General features: G+C 49.4%; 1 protein-coding gene across 2 annotated transcripts in view; it reads left to right on the plus strand.

Moving 5' to 3' along the window:
* Positions 1 to 297: 297 nt before the first annotated feature.
* Positions 298 to 19,691, plus strand: part of prkd1 (protein kinase D1) — a 27,917-nt gene continuing 8,523 nt past the window's right edge. For both annotated transcript variants that reach the window (XM_089004687.1, XM_089004688.1), the window contains exons 1-12: positions 298 to 718; positions 9,403 to 9,541; positions 9,640 to 9,771; positions 10,067 to 10,242; positions 10,338 to 10,361; positions 10,937 to 11,153; positions 11,247 to 11,324; positions 11,396 to 11,600; positions 11,736 to 11,859; positions 12,210 to 12,287; positions 12,363 to 12,542; positions 14,579 to 14,690. In XM_089004687.1, the coding sequence (XP_088860813.1) occupies positions 518 to 718; positions 9,403 to 9,541; positions 9,640 to 9,771; positions 10,067 to 10,242; positions 10,338 to 10,361; positions 10,937 to 11,153; positions 11,247 to 11,324; positions 11,396 to 11,600; positions 11,736 to 11,859; positions 12,210 to 12,287; positions 12,363 to 12,542; positions 14,579 to 14,690 (1,666 nt within the window). In that variant the 5' untranslated portion in view covers positions 298 to 517. The remainder of the gene's footprint in view (positions 719 to 9,402; positions 9,542 to 9,639; positions 9,772 to 10,066; positions 10,243 to 10,337; positions 10,362 to 10,936; positions 11,154 to 11,246; positions 11,325 to 11,395; positions 11,601 to 11,735; positions 11,860 to 12,209; positions 12,288 to 12,362; positions 12,543 to 14,578; positions 14,691 to 19,691) is intronic.

The following is a 19,691-nucleotide window of genomic DNA, read 5'->3' on the forward strand; positions in this document are numbered from 1 at the left end:
TGAAGGCGCCGTCTGATTTCAGCGCAAGCCTGATGTTTCATCGGCCCCAAAAAATCCAATGAGAAGTGGAGGCATTCTGCCGGCGATTCTTTGGGGTGCTAGCGTTAGCCTCTGTTGCTAAGCCGGCGAGGTCCCTCTTGCGATTGGCCGCTCCTCTCAGTCACATGATGGACGCGCTCCAACGGCAGCCTGCGCGCGCCGCCCGCGTCTCCACGACAACCTTGAGAACTTTGTGGTGTTGTTTTGAGGCAAGTTGCGCACGTGTGTCGTGATGGTGATGATGGAGGATGACGAGTCCCTTCTTCTTCCTGCTCCTCCCTGTTCCTCCCCCTCCTCTTTTCCCTCCGCAGCATCAGCGTCCGCTGGAGAGTCTCTTGCTCCCTTCCGTCCTCTTGCTTTTTTTTTCTCAACTTCTGACGACCTCCCTCTTCCTCTTCCTCTCCCTCTTTCCTCTTCCTCTTCCTCCTTGTGAGCCATCATCCGCCCGGCCGGCTCCGGCTCTCTTTTCTCTCCCGGCATGAGTGCGCCTCCCGTTATTCGCACTCCCAGCCCGCTCTCCTTCCCTGGGGGAGGAGAAAGAGGAGCGGACGGCGGCGCCGGCAACACGATTTCCTTCCACATCCAGATGGGTCTGAGCCGAGAGCCGGTCCTGCTGGACTTGACGGAGGCGAGTCTGGCTCAGGTGCGCGAGGTGGCCTGCTCCATCGTGGACCAGAAGGTAGGACGGCCAGCGACCAATCCACAACGTGCCAGCGACCAATCCACATAAGCCACTGAAGGCTTAGCGTGACGGTCATGCACAGATCATGTGCGACGCTGCAGGATAATCGCGCTCTTCCTGCATTACGTTTGGATCCCGCCGCCGCTTGGTCATGTGACCTCAGGGGGCCGCGCTAAATTGATAATAATAATAATAATAAATGTCATTTCTAAGCACCTTTCAAAACTCTCAATGTCACTTTACAGTCACAGGATATGTTTTTCTCTGTGAGCAGCAACGGCCACACAGTGTTCACTCCAACCGGAAGTAACTCAAATAGATAGAAAGCTGGCTAATAAATAACTAATAGACAGCTACCGAGATAGCCAGCAAGATAGATAGCTAATAGATAGTGAATATATAATAATAATAATAATAATAATAATAATAATAATAATAATAATAATAATAATAATAATAATAATAATAATAATAATCCATTTCATTTCTAAGCGCCTTTCAAAACTCTCAAGGTCACTTTACAGTCACAGGATACGTTTTTCTGTGGGTGAGCAGCGGCAGCCACACGCGCCAGCGTTCACTCAACCCTGAAGTAACTCAAAGAGACAGAAAGTGAGCTTGCTAGCTAATAGATAGCTAGCCAGCGAGATAGCTTATAGATAGCCAGCCAGATAGCGGATAGACATCTAGCGAGGTCGCTGGCCAGGTAGCTCAATAGCTAGATAGACACCTGGATGGCTAAATAAATACATAAATAAAAAAAAGTCGGGAGGAAAAAAGAAAGAATAGATACGAAGGGAAGCGCGCTCCCCTCGAAACATTTAATTGCAAGCTGGCGGCGGCGGCCATCTTGACGGGTCACAATTTCACGTGATGGCGTTTGTGCGCGTACGAGCATGAAGCCGACAGCCAAATCCGTAGAAAGGAAGGTGTCCTTGAAGTTGCTCTAATTGCGGCACTTTAGGCGAGGCTTTTGCACCTGAACTGATAGCGACGATGCTAGCGGTGCGCTCGCCCGCACACACGTGCGCCACGTTGCTAGCAAAAGCAGCAGGTGACCTCAACACCTGCATGACACACTTAACACCTTCACGCAAATGAAGTGATGAATGCGCGGCGGCTCCTTAAATGAAGTTTGGTGAAAATGAACAAGCTTCCCCACCGGGTGAGAAATCCCCAGCGCCGCGTCCTGACAACATTGGACTGCAATGCTAACAGATGATGTTAGCATACATTAGCATGACATTACTTCTGGCATTTCTTTGTACAGTAATACCTCGGCTTACAAACGCCTTGGCTAACAAACTTTTCGGCTTACGAACGTTAAATTCACGAGAATTTAACATGAAAGAGGGTTAAACATGAAAGAGACGGGCAGACAACAGAGAGAGAGTGAGAAAATGGATAGGAAACAGTGAAATTTGAACTCGTTTTCAACTTTGTTGATAGTTCGAAGGCAGAGTGTAGACTGCAAGGTTAAAATATCCCATCAATCAGGCTCCACAAATGACCCAAAGGCACAAGCCATCTGTACACTTGATGCAAAAAGCTATGAACACAGCTAAAACAGAACACAATTGATGAGGAACTAGGTAAAATGATGGCAGAGGAAGCACGGCAACTTCACTCGGATATCGTCAAGAGGCAACGGAAGTTCGTCATCCATTGATGATTTCAAGGCTTGCCACGGATGGTTCGACAACTTTAGCGTCGTACAGGGATTCATAGTGTCATTTGTCTTGGTGAGCAGCCAGTTCTGACGATAAAGCTGCCACAGATTACAAGAAATTATTCCTCAAGATGGTGGAAGAAGAAGGCTACGTTCTGCATCAAGTGTTTCATGCTGATGAAAGCGGCCACTCCATTCCGTCACAAAGGTCAATAAAACCACTTTATTATATAGTACAGTTTATTTCTTTAATTAGAATACCACCGCAGATTTATTTTGCTTAAAATAAGGTATAGTTTTGTGTCATTTTAAGGCTTATTTAGTAGAAAATGATGTTTTATGGGGACGTGGGAACAGATTATTCTCATTTCAGTGGTTTCCTATGGGAAATTAATGTTTGGGATACACCCTTTTTTCCCATCACACTCTGTTTGGGAACCAATTAAATTTGTAAGCCAAGGTATCACTATATTTAACAAGAATTGAACTTCCAAAATAAAGCTCATGCTAGTTTTTGGTGGCTGGTTCTCCATGACGAAGAAAAGTTTGCCCCATCGGGGCGTGGCGCTGGGCTATTTGGTGGTTGTCGGGCGACTTTTGACAGGGTGTCCAAAATGACCCGCATGTCGGCGGAAGCCTTCGTCCGACTTGTAAAACGCTTTTCCCCAGAGTGCAAAAGCGCCAACGAATTGTGTGGAACGACACGGCGGCGATCAGAAAGTCGCTCGTGTCACTGGAGCGTTTTTCCTCCTGTTGCCTGGCAACCGAAGATGATGATGATGATGGTGGTGATGATTGCGCCCGTGAAGTGTCCTCCTGCCATGATGGCTTTTAGAAGCGCGTGCGCGCCGCCGTGCGAAGCGTTGGCCTCATCCGCACTCCATTCGGAGGCGAGCGGTTTTTGCGCCGCGCGACCTGCCAGCGTGACTGCCGGACGACCAGTTTTAGGGCGGCGACCCATCGTGCCTAGCGGGCTAACGCGCACGCGCGCGCGCAATAAAAGGGGCGAAGGGGAAGCAGCCTGGAGCGGCGGCGGCCGCTGCCATGCCGACAGAGTGGCGTTGCCGTGGCGACCACCAGGACGAGAGCGGCGCAGATAAAGGAAGCGTCAGGGTGAAGGCCTGATGAAGGGCGGCGCAGCCTCTTCTTCCTCCCGCGCCAACCAAGTCAATGATGCCACCCCCACCCGCCCCCCTTTGCCCCTTTTGTGGCTTTGGCGGTCCGGAAAGGCCTTGAAGTTGCATGCGACAGTTTGTCAACCAGTCACTTTGAAGCGCTTTGGAGATTGAAGAGAACAAGATCTACTCCACCAAATATTGAACATACAGTGATTCCTCAGCTTACGAACTTATTTGCTTCCCAGAAAGTGTGTGTAAGGCCAAAATTTTGTCTTCCAAATATTAATTTCCCATTGGAAACCATTAAAATGAAAATAATCCGTTCCCAGGTCCCCATAGAAAATCATTTTTGCCGAAATAAGCCTTAAAACTACACAAAATAGACCTTATTTTATGTCTAATAAATCTGCGACTGGATTGTAATGAAAGAAATAAACTGTACAGGATAATAAAGTCGTTTTATTTACCTTTGTGATGGTAGTTGCCAATGGATGACGAACTTCCAGGTTGCCTCTTGATGATATCCAAATGAAGCTTTCTCTGCGATAATACCCTCACTAACACTGTCCCATGCTAGCTGCTTTTCGTTAATCCAACTCAATAGAAGTTTTTCAACCTCTTCTATTGCCTGAGACGTTGCTTAGATAATACAGAAACACCCTTAGCCACACGTAGCAATGGTCGATTTAGCATACTGGTACCGGGACAGCTAATTCACACAAACGCACACCTCGTTGGTGTTTTTCAATGATCTCCTTCTTCTGCTCGACCGTCATTGGCTGAACACTAGCCTCTGGTGGGGTATTTTTTGCTCCCATAAGAGCAAATGTACTCCACTCGATAACAAACCAAGTCTGCACGCAAAGAAAGACACTATGTGGTTTGGTTCATCCGCCGAAAACTAAAATAAAGAAAAATAAAGATTATATTCTCGCGAATTTCTTCAGGCGAATAGTTCGTTAGCTAAAGCCTTCGTAAGCCGAGGTATCACTGTACTAATATTCAGAAGCGGTGACCAGGATTCATTGGGTTCATATTCACACAGTTGGATTTCCTGAACAGTAGTTCGAATGGTAGCAGATGCATCTGGGCCACCCGGGTCCAATGGAGACAATCTAGTATTGTTTCAACCAGGCACCTCGAGAAGACAACAACAACACCGAGTGTCTAGTATTCATGTCTAAATATCATGAATATTGATGAGAAGGTTTCTTCAGCCGTCATCTGTACTTCTTTGACGTTTGGCTTCTTATCCAAGATGCTTCGTCAACGGACTGAAATTTGTTGGTAGTTTTGGCCCTATATATATATATATATATATATATATATATATATATATATATATATATATATATATATATATATATATATATATGTATCTTCTTCTCAAGGGCCCACCAGAGGGGTCGGGTGCATTGTGAGCTGGGCAGCAGCCAAAGGCGGGGACCCTGGCGGTCCGACCCTCGACTGCAGAAGCTAGCTCTTGGGACGTGGAATGTCACCTCTCTTACAGGGAAGGAGCCCGAGCTGGTTTACGAGGTTGAAAAGTTTCGACTAGACATTGTTGGGCTTGCCTCCACACACAGCCTGGGTTCCGGTACCAGCCCTCTCGAAAGGGGTTGGACTCTCTTCCACTCCGGAGTTGCCCACGGTGAGAGGCGTAGAGCAGGTGTCGGCATACTTATTGCCCTCCGACTCGCCGCCTGTACGTTGGGATTCACCCCGTTAGGCGAAAGGGTTGCTTCCATCCGCCTTCGGGTGGGGGGGACAGGTTCTGACTATTTTCTGTGCATATGCACCAAACAGCAGTTCAGTGTACCCATCCTTTTTGGAGACCTTAGGGGGTGTGCTGGAGAGCGCTCCCCCTGGGGACTCCTTGCTTCTGCTGGGCGATTTCAAAGCTCATGTGGGCAATGAGAGTGAGACCTGGAGGGGCGTGATTGGGAGGAACGGCCGCCCCGATCAGAATAGGAGTGGTGTTTTGTTATTGGACTTCTGTGCTCGACACGGATTGTCTATAACAAACACTTTATTCAAACATAAGGGTGTCCATAGGTGCACGTAGCACCAGGACACCCTTGGTCGCAGTTCGCTGATTGACTTTATAGTTGTATCATCGGATTTGCGGCCTCATGTTTTGGACACTCAAGTGAAGAGACGGGCAGAGCTGTCAACTGATCACCACCTGGTGGTGAGTAGGCTCCGTTGGTGGGGGAAGTGGCCAGTCCGACCTGGAAAACCCAAACGTGTTTGAGGGTTTGTTGGGAACGTCTGGCTGAATCCCCTGTCAGAAGGAGTTTCAACTCCCACCTCCGGCAGAACTATACACATGGGAGGTGGGGGACATTGAGTCCGAATGGACCATGTTCCGTACCTCCCTTGCAGAGGCGGCAAATCAGAGTTGTGGCCGTAAGGTGGTTGGTGCCTGTCGTGGCGGCAACCCCGTACTCGCTGGTGGACACCAGCAGTAAGGGATGCCGTAAAGCTGAAGAAGGAGTCCTATTGGGCTGACAGCTGGTATCGATTAGCCAAGCGGAATGCAGCCTCGGTGGTCGCAGAGGCAAAAACAGAGGCATGGGAAGAGTTCGGTGAGGCCATGGACGCCGACTTCCGGACCGCTTCGAGGAAATTCTGGTCCACCATCCGGTGTCTCAGAAGGGGAAAGCAGTGCACCACTAACACTGTGTACAGTGAGAGTGGGGCGCTGCTGAACTCGACTCGAGACGTCGTGAACAGGTGGGCAGAGTAATTCGAAGACCTCCTCAACTCCACCAACACGCCTTCCTTGGAGGAAGCAGTGTCTGGGGACTCCGAGGTGGGCCCTCCGATCCTTGTGACTGAAGTCACCGAGGTGGTTAAAAAGCTCCTCGGTGGCAAGGCCCCGGGGGTGGATGAGATCCGACCGGAGTTCCTAAAGGCTCTGGATGTTGTGGGGCTGTCCTGGCTGACACGCCTCTGCAACATTGCGTGGTCATCGGGGAGAGTGCCTCTGGATTGGCAGACCGGGGTGGTGGTCCCCCTTTTGAAAAAGGGGGACCGGAGGGTGTGTTCCAACTACAGAGGGATCACACTCCTCAGCCTCCCTGGAAAGGTCTATTCAGGGGTCCTAGAGGGGCGGGTCCGTCGGAAAGTCGAGCCTCAGATTGAGGAGGAACAGTGTGGTTTTCGTCCCGGCCGCGAGACAGTGGACCAGCTCTACACCCTTAGCAGGGTCCTCGAGGGTGCATGGGAAGTCGCCCAACCAGTCTACATGTGCTTTGTGGATTTGGAGATTGTGTTTGACCGTGTCCCTCGTGGAGTTCTGTGGAGGGTACTTCGGGAGTATGGGGTACAGGAGCGCCTGATACGGGCCGTTCGGTCCCTATACGACCGATGTCAGAGTCTGATTCGCATTGCCGGCAATAAGTCGGAATCGTTTCCAGTGAGGGTTGGGCTCTGCCAAGGCTGCCCTTTGTCACCGATTCTGTTCATGACCTTTATGGACAGGATTTCTAGGAGCCGAAGCGTTGAAGTTTTCTGTTTTGGTGGCCTCAGTGTAGCATCTCTGCTTTTTGCAGATGATGTTGTACTGTTGGGGCCTTCAAGTGGAGCTCTCCAACTCTCGCTTGAGCGTTTCGCAGCCGAATGTGAAGCGGCTGGGATGAGAATCAGCACCTCCAAATCTGAGACAATGGTTCTCAGTCGGGAAAGGGGGGAGTGCCCTCTCCGGGTCGGGGAGGAGATCTTACCTCAAATGGAGGAGTTTAAGTATCTGGGTGTCTTGTTCACGAATGAGGGTGTGAGGGAGCGAGAGGTTGACAGGCGGATCTGTGCGGCGTCTGCTGTGGTGCGGACTTTGTCCCGATCTGTCGTGGTGAAGAAGGTGCTGAGCCAAAAAGCAAAGCTCTCAATCTACCGGTCGATCTACGTCTCAACCCTCATCTATGGTCACGAGCTATGGGTTGCGTCCGAAAGAACGAGATCCCGGATGCAAGCGGCCGAAATGAGCTTTCTCCGTCGGGTGTCCGGGCTCTCCCTTAGAGATAAGGTGAGAAGCTCGGTCATCCGGGAGGGGCTCAAAGTCGAGCCACTTCTCCTCCAAATCGAGAGGAGCCAGGTGAGGTGGCTCGGGCATCTGATTAGGATGCCCCTGGGACGCCTCCCTCGTGACGTGTTCCGAGCATGCCCCACTGGCAGGAGACCCCGGGGACGGCCGAGAACACGCTGGAGAGACTATATCTCCCAGCTGGCATGGGAACGCCTCGGGATCCGCCAGGACGAGCTAGAAGAAGTGGTTGGGGAGAGGGAAGTCTGAAGCTGCTGCCCCCGCGACCCGACCCCGGATAAGCGGCAGAAGATGGATGGATATATAGATATACAGTAAAGTCTCGTTATATCGATATTCAAGGGAGTCCGAAAAAATATCGATATAACCGGGACTATCGATATATCCGACCCTGTTTGCATGTAATTTTCTCCGTGCGTGCATAGAAATAGTATCGATATAACCGGGACTATCGCTATATCCGATATCGATATAACGAGACTTTACTGTATATATATATATATATATATATATATATATATATATATATATATATATATATATATATATATATATATATATATATATATATATATATATATATATATATATATATATTGTGATATCATGAGAGGCTGGCTCTCAGCGGGACGGGACAAGAAGTGCAATGGACGACAGGTTTGGATACAAACAAAAGGTTTTAATCAAGGGTTCCAGGGGGGATTCACAAGCAACAAAGGTTTGAACAGTGTCTCTTCCGATACTTATCAAAATAAAGTCTCTTCTGCTACTTAAATCCAAATAAAGTCTCTTCTGAGGTAAAACTGAAGACGGAGTTCTTTCCAAGAGTCTCTAGGCCTCACCCCTCTTGACGTCCTCGTCATGTAGCGTAGCCACCTTAGCTAGGTTCAAATCCAGTGTCCAGTCGTGGGGTCCCAACTGTCAATGAGTTCCACGCAGCAATCAACTTCTCCACAGAGCACAGCAATCGAGCTTGTCTTTCCCCAAACCGCACACTCAGAGGCTCTCTGCCTTAAGAGGCCTGCTTTCCAATCAAGCCCTGATCAGCTGCAGGTGTGTGGTTTTAATTGCTGCCTTCCACCAGGTGGGGCCAAGACTCTCTCTGGGTGGAGCCATCTTAGGGGGATGTATTTGCCCTCCAGGACACAGCCTCTCGTGACATCACAATATATATTATTGGATATTGGATTTGCCTTTATTAGTCTCACAGTGGAGAAATTTACATTTCACAGCAGCAAAGTGATGAAAGGAATGAAAATAGAAAAACAAAATACATGAGCTGCTGGAAAGGCAGCCACTCTCGCGGCGCCATCTTGAAGTCAAAAGAACAAAAAAAACTAAATAACAAATAATATGACAGCATAGAGACAATATGACAAAACAAATACACAGACATTCATTCTTCAGGACTTGCTGTACCCTCTTTGTGATGACATATGCAGCCACACGCACCAGCGTTCACTCAACCCGGAAGTAACTTAAATAGATAGAAAGCTAGGTAGCTAGCTAATAATAATCATCATCATAATAATAATAACAATAATACATTTAATTTATAAGCGCCAGCGTTCAATCAACCCTGAATAACTCAAATAGAATAGAAATCAAGCCAGCCAGCCAATAGCTAGTTAGTAGACAGATTGCTTGATAGGTAACTAATTGATAGCTAGCTAGCCAGCCAGTTAGTTAGATAGCTAATAGAGAGCAAATAGCTAGCAAGCTAGATAGCCAGCTAGTTAGTTAGCTAATATACAGTAAATAGCTAGCCAGCCAGATAGCCAGCCAGTTTTGGGGCCCGAAGGCCTCGGTTGCCGGCTCACGGCCTGCTGGGGTGTCCGTCCGCCTTCAGATCCCCGAGTGTGTCTTCTACGGCATCTCCGACAAGATGGTGCTCTTCCGCCACGACTCGGCGTCGGACAACGTTCTGCAGCGACTGCACTCTGCCTCGCAGATTCAAGATGGGGATCTGGTGGAAGCCGTCCTTTCGGGTCCGTTCGCCTTCCTTGCTTCCTTCTTCTCCAAACGGCTCCGAAAAGGTCTTCAAGGTCTTCAAGGTATTTTTTTTCGTGTGCTTGTCTGTGCTCAGCTTCAGCCACGGTGGAAGATTTCCAGATTCGTCCGCATTGCTTGTTTGTGCACTCGTATCGGGCGCCGGCCTTCTGCGACCACTGCGGCGAGATGTTGTGGGGTTTGGTGCGTCAAGGCCTTAAGTGTGAAGGTAAACGTCCCACAACATGCAAAAAAATAGATAGAAAAATAGCTAGATAGCTAATAGATACAGTAATAATAATAATACATTTCATTTATAAGCACCTTTCAAAACTCTCAAGGTGACTTAACAGTCACAGGATACAGTCGCTAATCGATAGCTACCTAGCCAGGTTCACAGCTAGATAGCTAAAGGATAGCTAGCTATATAGCTAGCGAGCCAGCTAGACAGCTAATAGATAGCTAATACATAGCAAATAGAGAGAGGGATTCTCTAAGACTCCAAGACTCCATTTTGTTTGTAGGCTGCGGTCTGAACTACCACAAGCGCTGCGCCTTCAAGATCCCCAACGATTGCAGCGGCGTGAGGAAACGGCGTCCGTCCAACGTGTCCCTGACGGGGTGGCCCATCAACCTGGGGGGACGGCCCCTTTCGGCCGAGCCCTCGCCGCCACAGCATTACGCCGACGAGGCCCTGCTGGTTAGCGCCTTCACGCCGTCGTCCACCCGCCCGCCCGCCCGTCCGCCGTCTGGTCTAGCGACACTTCACTTCCTGTTTCCGCTCTTGTCTTGCAGTCCCCCGTCAGTCCCAACACGGAGGTAAGGCTCACCAAACGGGGTCGCGCCTTCAAATCGGGGCCTCGCGCCTGTGTGGGCTTTGGCTCTCAAATCAACCGTGTGGTTTACCAGTGTCTGAAACCGATGACAAAAAGTTAGCGGACGCGCAGACAACTCTGAAAAGTTGCCTGCCCGGCCATAAAGTTGACTTATTGTAGAGAGCAAAAGGTTATTTTTCTTGGAAAAGTTGTCGGCCACCCGAGCGGAGACGTTTTCTAAGTTGTACGCCCGATGTAAAAGTTGCACGCCCCGGGCAGCCGGGCAGATGTTATTTCAGACACCGGGTTTACATTTGCAAATCTGCGTTTCAAACCGACGTGAGGGTTACGTTTCAAAAGAACCGTCTGGAGCTCGTTGCCGGTGATCCGATCGTTTGAATCGGATGCGTCTGCCAACGACCGCGGCTGAGGTCTGAGGAGTTTTGTGGCCGGGTCCGGGTGAGAACCGCCCAAAGGGGCGTCCCGACGACTCGGACTCGGGTTCGAAACCCGCCGCGGGGTTTTCCAAACGAGACCGAGGGAGGCGAGGGGTCCGAAGCGCGACTTGGCTTTTGGCAGAAGTGGTCGCCGCCGCCGTCAGAGGCGTGGTGGGGTCGCGAGCGGCGCGCCAGCTGCCAGTCGTACGTGGGCCGGCCCATCGAGTTGGACAAACTGCTGCTGTCCAAGGTGAAAGTGCCTCACAGCTTCCTCATCCACTCGTACACGAGGCCCACCGTCTGCCAGCACTGCAAGAAACTCCTCAAGGGACTCTTCAGGCAAGGCCTGCAGTGCAAAGGTAAGAGGTCCCGGGCGTTAACGGGCGCAAACGGCGCTCGTGCCGGCCCAAAGTCACTCGGTGGCCTCGCTTGCTCTTCCTGTTCTTGTGCAGACTGCCGATTCAACTGCCACAAGCGTTGCGCTCCTAAAATCCCGAACAACTGCCTGGGGGAAGTTTCCAGGAACGGAGGTGAAGGCTTGCACCGCACCGCTACGCACGCACGCACGCACCGATTCCAGCTTTGACATCCGATCCCGCAGAGCTGCTCAGTCCGGGGGCCGAGTCGGATGGCAACATGGCGGAGGGTTGCCTTGACGATCAGGAGAGGGGCGGCGGCCCGGTGGACGACGTCGACGACGCGGCCGCCACGAGCGACGACGTGACAATCGCCATGACTACAGAGGGCCCTGGAGACCCGGGAGACTCGCAAGACCTGGATGGGGACGAGTCCGGCAGAGCTATCAGGTGCGCAGCTCCTTCTTTGATACTTGAGGAATTACATCTTCAAGTTCCAGACTTGATCTGTGAAAGTCAGAGTGTTCGTGACCGGCCTTCGACGGGGACTGGTGACGTCAATCAAATGTTTGTCCCCCCCTGCAGCCCGTCAACCAGCAACAACATCCCCCTCATGAGGGTGGTTCAGTCGGTCAAACACACCAAGAGGAAAAACAGCAACGTGGTGAAGGAAGGCTGGATGGTCCACTACACCAGCAAGGACACTCTGGTAAGCTGCCGGCGCCTCTCTCTCCATCGCCTCTCTCGTCGCCGCTTCTCTCGTCGCCGTCGCCTCTCTCGACGGTTTTTGGCCGTGCGCATGTTGTCTAAATGAACGGCCGTTGTTCAAAACTGGAGTGACCTACAAGATTTCCCAACTCCTCCTGGACTCCCTCCCTTGTGCACGAAGATGGAGTCAAAGCAGCATTTAGCTTGAAATGGAGCTCTTCAACTTGCATCTTCATAGTTCCTCGCCGGTTTCCCGTATTGTCATCTCGGACTAGTACTGCGGGTTACTTGTCTGGGATCAATACCAAGGAGGGGACGTTGCGTCACGAGAGGACTTGTCTTGCGTTTCAGAGGAAGAGGCATTACTGGCGCCTGGACACAAAATGCATCACCTTGTACCAAAACGAAACAGGAAGTAAATATTACAAGGTAATCTATCGTCCAATCAGATGCGAGGCTCCAAACATGGAATGCCTGCCACAAATTGATTTGAATGCGATTCAGGAGATTCCGCTGGCGGAGATCTTGTCGCTGGAGGACGCTCGGACCTTCTCGCTCCTCCCGGATGGCGCCAACGCCCACTGTTTCGAGATCACCACCGCGGCGGCCTTGGTTTACTTTGTGGGCGAGGACCCGCAAGGCGTTGGCGATGGCGCCGGCGGAGGGACGGGCGGTAACGCGCTGGTGAGATCACTCAACAACCAAACCGGCCCCGTTGCGTATCGACTTGTCTCGTCAGCATCCAGGCCATCTGGTTGTCTCAGTTGTACAGGAGCGGTGCATCGAGGAAAAGGTTTTGAAAAGGCTCTGTTTGCTGGGTAATAGCTATATATTCGCCAGCAAATAGCTATCTATTCTCTGGCTAATAGCTATATATTCACGAGCTATTTTCTAGCTATTTGCTAGCTAATAGCTAGCTATTTGCTAGCGATTGTCTATCTATTCGCTAGCTATTAGCTATATATTCGCTATCTATTTGCTAGCTCGCTTGCTATCTATTTGAGTTACTTCGGGGTTGAGTGAACGCTGGCGCGTGTGGCTGCCGCAGCTCACCCACAGAAAAAAAGTTATCCTGTGTCTGTAAAGTGACCTTGAGAGTTTTGATAGGCGCTTCGAAATGAACTGGATTATTATCATCAGACCAGAAGTCTGGCCACCTATGTCCATTAGAGATATAGGGCCAGGGTGACCAGCACAACTTTAGTTCGATGACGAAGCTTCACGGATGAGGAGCCAAATGTACGACCCCTTCAAAGAAGCCCAGATGGCGGCTGAAGAAACCTTTTCCTCGATGGCGAACTTTCTCGCCGTTTTGCGCGATGTTTTTGATGACTTTTTGGTGGGTCCCAAATGCCACGTGACTTGTTCCAATTGGCTTTTGCCGCCATATTTTCCACCAATCTTGAAAAAGGCGGAATGACGACGGGATGAGGCCTTACTATACATCAGGGGTGGGCAACCTATGGCTCGCGAGCCATATCTGGCTCTTTGGATGATTGCATATTGCTCGCCGATAAAACTAAATACATATTCTTGCTCTTTCGCCGCTCATTTCCTGTTGGGGCTGCGGTTGGCTGAAAGCGCCATTTTGATTGGAAGACACTGACCTAGGTTGGTGCAAAGCGCCATTTTGATTGGATGTCATGTTGAAACGGCCCTTGAATTGAGCCCGACGAGTACACTTCAGCTTGAACGCGGCGGAGGATTCGCCTTTGATCAGAGAAAAGCTTCTCGTTCGAATTTGCAATGAAACAATAGCATGGATGAAACAGTCGAATGTCAGTGACATTTTAACAAGCATCATGCTAACATTAGCATCAATCTACTTCTGCGAGAAGTAGATTTCAGATAGCAAGTGTGGAAGCTTAGGAGCCGTGTGCAGGCTAGCTATAGCAGTAACTTTGCCTATGGACCCGGCGAGTTGATTTTCATTCCCATCGTTTGCCTGGATTTTTACCAATCACGAGGAACGGAAAAACATTCATGTTAACGCTGAGTACCATCACAAACTTATTTGACATCATACATTCTGACATCTAGTTGAAAAGTGGCCGCGTGTGCGTGCGTGCGTGTGTGTGTGTGTGTGTGTGTGTGTGTGTGTGTGTGTGTGGCTCTCACCGAAAAACATTTCTTAATATTTGACTTTTATGGCTCTCTGAGTCAAAAAGGTTCCCGACCCCTGCTATACATGGTGGTTTTTTTCAGGTCAAAAACGCCTTATAATCCATGGTCATTTTTTGGGGCTGAAAACGCCTTACTATACATGGTCGTTTTTTTTTGGGGGGGGGAAAATGCCTTACTATACATGGTCGTTTTTTTGGGCTCGAAACGCCTTACTATCCATGGTCGTTTTTTTTTTTTTTGCCTAAAAACGCCTTACGTCTGTGTCAGCTCTCAGTCGTACAGGAGTTGTCCATCGATGAGAAGGTTTCTTCAGCCGTCACCTTTACTTTTTTGACCGACACCTTCGAAAAAAGTACAGATGACGGCTGAAGAAACCTTCTCATCGATAAAAACGCCTTACTATACATGGGTTTTTTTTTGGGGGGTCTAAAAACGCCTTACTATGCACGGTCGTTTTTATTGTTATCTAAAAACGCCTTACTACACATGGTGTTTTTTTTCGGGTAAAAACTCCTTCAGGCCTTATTTGGCTTCCTGGCTAGCTATCATGGTTGTTTTCCTCGTGGTCCCGCGTTGATGATGTCATTTGCTGGCAGGTGAGCGGGGCGGGTCTGGACGTGGCCCGCGTGTGGGAGATGGCTATTCGGCACGCCCTCATGCCCGCCGTGTCCACAGGCGTCTCCCACGGTTGCCGCGGCGAAGGTCACCGTAAGTACATCGCCAGCGCTCCGGGGCGGCGAGGGCGGCCGCGACCGTCTCGTCTCATCGCGCTCGCTCGCTCCGCGTGGTCGACTTGGGATTTTCCGCAAAAAAAGAAAAGAAAAGGACAAAGCAAATTGGCGTCGGAGCCCTTCCTTGGGCAACATCAAATATGGAGAAGCCCTGCCAAAAAAGTGCCTTTTGGCTCCATTTCAGCCTCTATTAGCTATATAGCTATCCTGGCTAGCTATGTAGCTCGCTATCTATTAGCGTGCTAGCTGTCTACCTAGCTACCTATCAGCTATCTGGCTGCCTGGCTCGCGTTCGACCTAGCTAGCTATTCGTCTGTGTAAGCTCTCAGTCGTACAGGAGTGGTCCATCGATGAGAAGGTTTCTTCAGCCGTCATCTGTACAAAAGTGAAGGTTTCGGACGTTTCGCCTCCTATCCAAGAGGCTTCGTCAGCCAACTAAAGTCTGACTGGTCGTATCGGCCCCATTTATATATCCCTAATGTCCAGGCATGGCGGCGCCGGACACAGCTATGATAGGTCCCTACTCTCAGGTTGGGCGGGGGGCAGAGGACACCTCCCTGTGGCCCCACTGATTGTTCCTACATTCCTGACTAACGACTGGCCTATTACCCCCACTCCCAGCGGTATCACCTCATCAGCATTACGAATGTTGCCTAAGCAGGCTATTGTATGAACGATCCAAATTGAACCTAGCTATTAGCTATCTAGCTGGCTCGCTTTCTACCTCGCTACCTATTAGCTATCTGGCTGCCTGGCTAGCTTTCTATCTAATTGTTATCTAACTGGCTAGCTATTAATTAGTTAGCAAGCTAGGTTACTGTTGTGTTACTTCCCGGTTAAATGAACGCTGGCGCATGTGGCTGCCACTGCTCACCCATAGAAAAACGTCTCCTGTGACTGTAAAGTGACCTTGAGAGTTTTGAAAGCCGTTTACAAATCAAACGTATTATTATTCTAATTATTTCTTATTATTTAATTATTAGGGACGCTAAAGATTTTTCAAACATTCTCTCCACACGGACCCTTTTTGGGAGGGCTATCCGATAAGACAAAGTGACAAAGTGACAAAGTGACAAAGTGTCTTCTCTTGTTTGGAATGGATCCTATTCGAAGAACTTTTCTTTTTCTGATTGACACCAAATATGAGCGACGGGTGGACAAAAAAAAAAACAACAAAAACAAAAGCAAAATGGAGCCACGTTTTGAAATGAAAGTGGATGGAGCACAAAAGCGGAATGTGACCATTCAAGACTTTGTCAACACATTGACAAAATATGTATATTCATTTACAAATCAGAATTCTGAGCTACAAGACGAAATTCTGAATTAAGTCGGAATTCTGAGTTAAAGGTTGGAATTCTGAGGTCTTCTTTTCCTTTGGGTTTTTCCCCTCAGGGGTCGCCACAGCGAATCAATGTCCTCCATCTATCCTGGTTTTGTGCATCCTCTTCTCTCACACCAGCTACCTTCATGTCCTCTTGGACCACATCCATAAAGCTCCTCTTGGGTCTTCCTCTCGGTCTCCTGCCTGGCAGTTCAAGGCTCAGCATCCTTCTCCCCATATAGTCGTTCTCTCTCTCCTCTGGACATCTGGTCCAAACCATCTCAGTCTGACTTTCTCTCCAAAGCCTGTGTCACGGTTTGCGAGGTGGTGATGGCGGGTGCGGATCCCAAAAAGCAGGCAGTCAGTGGCACTGTCTCCAGTCCAAACATCATGGCTGCTCTCACCACCGTTTTATACACTTTTCCTTTCATCCTAGCTGAAAGCCTGACATCACACATCACACCTGACATTTTTCTCCAGCCTGCCTGGACACGCTTCTTCACCTCTTTTCCACACTCTGCATTGCTCTGGACAGTTGACCCCAAGTACTTCAAATCCTCCACCTTCTTTATCTCTTCTCCCTGTAGCATCACTCTTGCACTTGGATCCCTCTCATTCACACACATACATTCCGTCTTGCTGCGACTGATCTTCATTCCTCTCCTTTCCAGGGAATATTTCCACATCTCTAGTTTCTCCGCCACCTGTTCCCCGTTCTCGCAACAGATCACAATGTCATCTGCAAACATCATGATCCAAGGAGATTCTTGTCTCACATCGTCTGTCAGCCTGTCCATCACCATAGCAAACAAGAAGGGGCTCAGAGCTGACCCCTGGTGGAGTCCCACCTCCACCTTGAATGAGTTTCATTGTATGGCTCATCAACTTTATTCCTCTGTAGATCATCAGGCCCGAGTGCCTTTCCCGCCTTCATCCTCTTCAGCGCCCTCCTCACTTCATCCTCGCTAATGTTTGCTACGTCTTGGTCCACAACAGTAACGTCTTCTACTCTTTGTTCCTTCTCATTTTCCTCATTCATCAATTCTTCAAAGTACTCTTTCCATCTTGCCATCACACTACTGGCACCTGTTAATACATTGCCATCTCTATCCTTAATCACCCGAACCTGCTGCAGGTCCTTCCCATCTTTGTCTCTCTGTCTCGCCAGCCTGTAAAGATCAGTCTCACCTTCCTTGCTGTCCAGCCGAGCATACAAGTCATCAAAGGCCTCTTGTTTGGCCTTTGCCACCTTGACTTTAACCGTGCGCCGCATCTCCTTGTACTGCCGTCTACTCTCGTCCGTCCTCTCAGTGTCCCACTTCTTCTTTGCTAACCTCTTTCTCTGTATACACTCCTGCACCTCCCCGTTCCACCACCAAGTCTCTTTATCTACCTTTCTTCCACTCGATCCACCAAGTACTTTCCGACCCGTGTCTCTGATTATGTTTGCTGTAGTTTGCCAGTCATCTGGAAGGACCTCTTGCCCACCCGGTGCTTGTCTTACCTCCTTCCTAAATGTCATGCAACACTCTTCCTTTTTCAACTTCCACCATTTTGTCCTCACTTCAGCCTTTGGTTTCTTCATCTTCCTCACTGCCGGCGTCGTCCTACACACCACCAACCTATGCTGTCTGGCTACACTCTCACCGACCACTACTTTGCAGTCACTAATTTCCTTTAGATGGCGCCGTTGACACAAAATGTAGTCTACCTGTGTACTTCTGCCTCCACTCTTATAGGTCACTCTATGTTCGTGTCTCTTCTGAAAGAAAGTATTCACAATAGCCATTTCCATTCTCTTAGCAAAGTCAACCACCATCTGTCCTTCAGCGTTCCTCATCTAGAGTCCAAACCTGCCCATCACCTCCTCATCATCTTTGTTTCCTGCGCCAACATGTCCATTGAAGTCTCCACCAATGACAACCCTCTCACTTCTCAGGATGTTCTGTATGACTTCCTCAAAGTCCAACCAAAATGTCTCCTTCTCCGCCAGCTCACATCCTACTTGTGGGGCATACCCACAAAGAACATTGAACATCACTGATGCCTCCAATTTCTAGCTTCAGACTCATCATTCTATCTGATACTCTTTTTACTTGTAAGACATTCCTAACAAACTCCTCTTAAGATGACCCCCAACTCCATTTCTCTTTCTGTCTTCACCACGAACTTCAACCCTGACCCTAAGCTTCTCGCCTTGCTCCCTTTCCACCTGGTCTCCTGGACACACAGTATGTCTGCCTTCCTTCTCTGCATCATGTCAACCAGCTCTCTCCATTAAGTGTCAGTGATTAAAACGACCAGCACCTGCGAGGAAGCAGGCAGGGCTGACGTCGCTACCCGTTGGTCGCCAATCTGATCGGGACGACCAGACCCTGTGCAGGTGCAGGCGGGGCCGACAGCGCCCCCCGTTGGTCGCCAACCAGATCATGACAGCCTCTAATATGAGTTGCCCCTCTAATGTACTCCTTCCTGATCCTATCCAACCTGGTCACTCCCAAAGAAAAGCTCAACATCTTCAGCTCTGCTTCCTGTCTTTTCTTCAGTGGCACTGTCTCCAGTCCAAACATCATGGCTGCTCTCACCACCGTTTTATACACTTTTCCTTTCATCCTAGCTGAAAGCCTGACATCACACATCACACCTGACATTTTTCTCCAGCCTGCCTGGACACGCTTCTTCACCTCTTTTCCACACTCTGCATTGCTCTGGACAGTTGACCCCAAGTACTTCAAATCCTCCACCTTCTTTATCTCTTCTCCCTGTAGCATCACTCTTGCACTTGGATCCCTCTCATTCACACACATACATTCCGTCTTGCTGCGACTGATCTTCATTCCTCTCCTTTCCAGGGAATATTTCCACATCTCTAGTTTCTCCGCCACCTGTTCCCCGTTCTCGTTAGTACAACTCTGCACATCTCCTTTGTTCTTAAAAATGGGCACGAGTACACTTTGTCTCCATTCTTCAGGCATCTGTTCACCATCTAAGATGTTGTTGAATAACCCAGTCAGGAACACCACCGCCACCTCTCCAAGACACTTCCATACCTCCATTGGTAAATCATCAGGCCCGAGTGCCTTTCCCGCCTTCATCCTCTTCAGCGCCCTCCTCACTTCATCCTCGCTAATGTTTGCTACGTCTTGGTCCACAACAGTCACGTCTTCTACTCTTTGTTCCTTCTCATTTTCCTCATTCATCAATTCTTCAAAGTACTCTTTCCATCTTGCCATCACACTACTGGCACCTGTTAATACATTGCCATCTCTATCCTTAATCACCCGAACCTGCTGCAGGTCCTTCCCATCTTTGTATCTCTGTCTCGCCAGCCTGTAAAGATCAGTCTCACCTTCCTTGCTGTCCAGCCGAGCATACAAGTCATCAAAGGCCTCTTGTTTGGCCTTTGCCACCTTGACTTTAACCGTGCGCCGCATCTCCTTGTACTGCCGTCTACTCTCGTCCGTCCTCTCAGTGTCCCACTTCTTCTTTGCTAACCTCTTTCTCTGTATACACTCCTGCACCTCCCCATTCCACCACCAAGTCTCCTTATCTACATTTCTTCCACTCGATCCACCAAGTACTTTCCGACCTGTGTCTCTGATTATGTTTGCTGCAGTTTGCCAGTCATCTGGAAGGACCTCTTGCCCACCCAGT

The sequence above is a fragment of the Hippocampus bargibanti genome, linkage group LG09 (genome assembly GCF_051943395.1).
Source record: "Hippocampus bargibanti isolate YZ-2025 linkage group LG09, ASM5194339v1, whole genome shotgun sequence".
NCBI classification, from domain to species: Eukaryota; Metazoa; Chordata; class Actinopteri; order Syngnathiformes; family Syngnathidae; genus Hippocampus; species Hippocampus bargibanti.